Genomic DNA, 5247 nt, shown 5'->3' with positions numbered 1-5247 from the left:
CTACTACTACTACTACTACTACTACTACTACTGCTACTACTACTACTACTACTACTACTACTACTACTACTACTACTACTACTACTACTTACTACTACTACTACTACTACTACTACTACTACTACTACTACTACTACTACTACTACTACTACTACTACTACCTACTACTACTACTACTACTACTACTGTTACTACTACTACTACTACTATTACTACTACTATTACTACTACTACTATTACTACTACTTGTAACAACTTGTAGCCATGGCTTAAAGGCCTGCCATAAAAGGCCACTAGCTGTTCAACGCATACGCTGCTATTTTATTGTTCAACAGAATGTTCAAGTGACTGATCATATCAAAACTATAATAATCAATACGAACGGGGGAAGGGAAAGAATAAAAGTCAGACCTGCTAGAATCCCTGTGTATTTCATTACAAGCGCTACCTAATAATGATATTCCATTTGTTCATTTAATCTTTCTTTAATATATGGTAGTATAAAATCGCCCAAAGCGAAAATTGCAAAACACACACAGTGTTATTTATACTAGGATTTGCTACCACTACTGTCATTTCGACCATCTGAAAAACACTCGCAGAGGGAAAGTTGTAGTACAGCCTGAGAAAGGGAATCTGTATCCAGTTTGACTATTAAGCACAGAAGAATCCATATAGAGTACTGAAAAATGATTAATGTTGCAATAGTACTTCAAATTTTACATTTGGTACTGCCGTCAACTACCGCATCAAAAGGCTCCGCTCCTCGAATCGTGTGTTCGCATCCAGTTTCGAAGCTAGACCACTTCACCTATGTCCAGGTTCAGCAGGCAAACCTGATCCGCCTGCAGCCTCACAAAATCGCTGACTCAATTAGCCTATTGCAACGATTGAACGATAGCTATTAGCGCGAGTACTTACCGTTTCGAGTTTCGATCTTTCACCGGTTCTCCGGTATGGCTAGCAATGTGTCCCTGTACTTTTTCCTCATCAGGCGTAGTCCATAGACAGAACGGGCAGACATATTCCTGTTTATTGGGATCAAAAAGTTGCCGCATAAGTTCTGGTGGAATAAATGTACTACCAGGTAGTACTGCGGCCGGCACCGGCGGCGGCGTGCCATCGAGGTCGCGGTCACGATTAGGTATCACGACAAGGGGAATAGGCGTGGGCGCTGAGGTTGGAACGGGCACGATGGACGCGACTGTAGGTACTGGCAATGGCGAGGATACAGGCACAACGTTTTTTACCGCCGAAACTGAAACTGTGACATCGTAAAAATCCATGTACTCGATAAAATAGACGAATATCGGTATGTACCAAAAAAATTAAGGCCAAATGTTAATAAGGATTCAGTATATCTATTAGCAAGGCAATTTTGTGCTGGTTGCAGATACTGAAGTCAATAGCATACATGCGATTTGTGACATGCTCTATGACAATAGAAACTAAGGGAGAAAATTACACATTGTTGAAATATACTCAAAGCATAATCAAGTCATAATTAGAGAGAAAGGGAGAGAGAGAGAGAGAGATTCAAGTTGAGTACGGATAACCCAAAAGGAAAAACAAGACCACATTGAAAACATTGCATACACATTTTAGTAATGCGTATCATCACTCATATAACAAAAAGGTCAAATGACCGCACCGTTCTTCCACCTTTTCACCATCAGCGTTGCATCGCGTGGTCTTTCACGGCTTTGGGCGAAGTGGGACAAAAACACTTCGTTTGCATACTTTTTTTTGCGAGTTTATTACTGCTCTACAAATTTGAGTGGCGTCAAAGACAGATTTTTATTTTTCCTTTTGCTTCCTTTTAGTTTCATCACGATGATGACCTCGATTATGCCAGGCCGAGTGCTGGGATAGCCAGAACGATAATGGCGACTCTACCGTACGACGTACGCCCTGTTTGCGTGACTTGTGTTCGTCGCATTTATATTATATCCACTGCTATACATATGCATATTGAAGCCGTGGTGAAAATTCGTATTTTCGGTTTAACGTGGCAGAGGTTCACTCTGGTTATTTCGGATAGAGTGCCCCCTGTTTCAACCTCGATTGCGCAATCCAGCCACAGAAAAACGTAGCACTGCCTAAGGAAATGTAGAGTAAGTGGTTGCGGCGTCTGAACGGGTTCAATCTGTTGGGATAATAGGCCAAACAGCAAGAGCGATACATGCTGCACTGTGACGGTTAAGAACGCAGCTTGTCATTGAAGCCTTATTTGTAGCTAAAAAAAAAGCCCGTTTGCGGTGTCGGTAACTTGTTTTCGAATTACATATCTCGGAAGCAGCCGGCAAACTGAGGTCCACGATATTGGTATGTATACGCATATTATTTTTTAAATAGTAGGCTGTAGAAAATAGAAAAGTCGTCTGCTGAATCGTCTGAAAAAAAAGGAGTTTTTAGTTACCGCAAGGAACATGCCACTCGCACCATCAACTTATGTATTATGATTAATTACGAAAGAAGAACTGCTATAAACTGCGTTCCATGACTCCGGGTGCGTCTATCTATTCATAGAACCAAATATAATCGAAGGCCGACGATAATGTCAAGCGGAAGTAAATTTGTGTCGATCACCTGTAATAGCAAAATAAACGACAATGGTAAATATGCGATAAGATATAATAACGTCCTAATATATAGCTTCCTAACCTTGTCCCTCGTCTATGATGATTACAATATCTAAAATTTCACCGAACTGTTTATATACAATGCTTGTTGTCTTCTTAGGCCAAACAAACTGTACATAGGTTTCTTTCAAGATGTAACCTATGAAAGAGAACTTCCGCGGCCTTGCAGAACGTCACTCGTCCTCCATTGTCCGTTTGAACAGATATCGTACTCCATCTGACAACTAATTACCCAAGTTAAGATGTATTATATATATATATATATGTGTTTAAAGTATATAAAGGTAAGCTTTCTATCTCGTCGGCCCTAGACAGAAAATTGTTACCTGCACCATAGTCCCCGTACCCTTCAGAGTGCATAAGGGTATAGTGAGTGAGTAAGCCATATGATCATACTCCAATGAAGTACGCTGTACTCTTACACATGTCCATAAATATTTCCACTTTCCTCACCGTAGTCATCTCTCTCGACTTCGCCAACATGTATGTAACTAAGCTTCCATGTCTCGTTTACACCATCAAATTTTTTGTACGTAGGTGTCTGCTATTTGTGGTTAATGGCTACTTAACGATGATAGTTTGTGGTGGAACGGAGCTACCTGACATAATGCCCGTCGGCCTGAACCTGCGCTTTCCTCGACGAAGAACTAACTGTTATTCGTTGTGTCAAGCGGTGTGGTTGCTATCGAAACGCCCCAACCTGCCTAGAGCTGTACCTGTTGCGGACGTGATCAATTACAGTATGGTCACAGTTGATTTCGCGAACAGGCTCCTTTACTGACGGCTAGCAAACCTTTATTGCGACTTACCCACAAATGGCGGTTCGTTCAACCTCAGGCTCGATCTTCACCGATATCAGCATTATCGATATAAAGTAAAAACCGCATATTCTGACATATGCGAACGTGTAAACTCACTTTCATCTGGTTAACGTGGCTCCGACCACAGAACAACATACCGTTACTAGCATCCGCAAGTCGCTATGACGTTTGCAGCCACAGAATGTCGCGGATAGTCATGAGTCAACGTAGTAACAGAAATTACCGCAGTGTCCACAGCCTAAAGTACTAGTTCTCCACCGTGAAGTAATCCAATCAATTCCAAAAATGGCTGATCGTTCGAGACATGATGGTTCTCTACAGAATGCGATAGTGACGTACGTGTGTATATCTTTGTATGTATGGTGATTGTGTAAACATTGTGTTTTGATAGGGCCAAGAGGCTCGAAATTCAAACGTTCTAATGGTGCTAAATTTTGATAGCTGTTCGACACACACAGAGCTCTCTAACATTCGGATTCTGGGAACACGTTCTCAGAAAATTAGCGGAAAATTTTCAAAAGAGGAAATAGCGATAAAATGGTGCTTTTTTTTTGCACAAAAATTGACTACTGCGGGTTCTGTCTGACATACTAAAGGCAGCATTACCAAAATTTATTTCATTTTTATAAGCCTTTCTAAACTAATAGACTGAGAAATGATTCGCTACTACAACCAAAGTTTAATTTCTAACAAACACAGTAAAAACGATACTAGCGTAGCTGCTAGCTGTCTCTATGGCAGACTGTATTGCCAGAAAGGCATATAGGGACAGATATTTGAAGGTAGCTTTCTTCTACTTAGGTAATTAAACTGTAATGCTTTACAGGAGCTCAGAGGATGATAGATAGTTCGTGTACCGTTTAGCCTAAATAATAAAATTAATATAATAAAATAACTGGCCTAAAAAATAATAAAATTAAAATAGGAAGAGTAATTACAACGCGGAAAACTGATTCTCCTTCCAACGCATTCAGAGAAACACCGATACAGTCGCATAAGTACACAGTCGCCACACGACAAACAAAATTATCTTATATTTCTCGACAAGTGCATACCCTTATGCACGAACGTATCAACGTGTAAAAAACCACGCCAACCCGACATAATCAAGGGCCTCGCCGGAGGCACCACTCTCCACGAGCCTGGCCAGCCAAAATCAAAGCCGGTTAATCCCAAAGGCCAAATTTCTCCAAAAAACGTCACTCGGCCAACCCCATCTCCGTCACTCGCTATCTCAATCATATCTATTAGACACAGAGATAGGTCCAGCTTAAGAGTGGTGTGGGGGTAGAAAATGGGCTGAGAGAAAGCAAAAAACCTTCGCTCACTTGCTTATTGTCCTTGCAAGTCTATGTCGATAATCTTTGAAGTTGTCGTTCTTGGCTTCATTAGTTATTCGTTGGTTCTTCCGTCTATCTGTCCACTGATTCAACGGATTGCAAAAGTCTTTGCTCCTTTATAGATAGAGTAGCAGCGGGCAGAAATAGTAACCACATCAACGTGCCGTGGCATTATTGCGAGGGTGGTACGATGCGCTGTTGGAACAGGCAAACAAGCAGTGCAACTATTATTGCGAACAACAACAAGGATAATAGCAGATGACGACAATAACAATAGCAGCGGACTAGAACAACAACAACGGACAACAATAACAACAGCGATTATCGTCGCAGAGTGTTGAAGCAGAGCTCAAGGAACGGTGCAACACAAGGCTTAGGCACGATTAAATGATGATGTTGCCCCCCATACAGCATTTGTGCGCACGCATTCAATCGAACAGTGAT

General features: G+C 41.3%; 1 protein-coding gene across 1 annotated transcript; it reads right to left on the bottom strand.

The window, feature by feature from the left end:
• Window positions 1-188: 188 nt before the first annotated feature.
• Window positions 189-3733, bottom strand: LOC111255113 (uncharacterized). Its single transcript, XM_022816771.2, has 2 exons — window positions 1652-3733; window positions 189-1264 (listed from the first exon to the last, which is right to left on the bottom strand). The coding sequence occupies exons 1-2, from the start codon at window positions 1671-1673 to the stop codon at window positions 918-920; spliced, it is 369 nt and encodes a 122-aa protein (XP_022672506.1). The 5' UTR covers window positions 1674-3733; the 3' UTR covers window positions 189-917.
• Window positions 3734-5247: the final 1514 nt, after the last annotated feature.

This window comes from Varroa destructor, unplaced genomic scaffold (genome assembly GCF_002443255.2).
Source record: "Varroa destructor unplaced genomic scaffold, Vdes_3.0 BEIS01000486.1, whole genome shotgun sequence".
Classification (NCBI taxonomy): domain Eukaryota; kingdom Metazoa; phylum Arthropoda; class Arachnida; order Mesostigmata; family Varroidae; genus Varroa; species Varroa destructor.
The sequence above is the reverse complement of the archived record's forward strand: the minus strand, read 5'-3'. Positions and strand labels throughout refer to the sequence as shown.

Coding starts and splice junctions, on each gene's coding strand:
- LOC111255113 (XM_022816771.2), bottom strand. CDS start 1,673: ATGGTGAAAAGGTGGAAGAACG. Junction 1,265..1,651: donor GGTGAAAAGGTGGAAGAACG/GTGCGGTCATTT, acceptor ACGATGTCACAG/TTTCAGTTTCGGCGGTAAAA.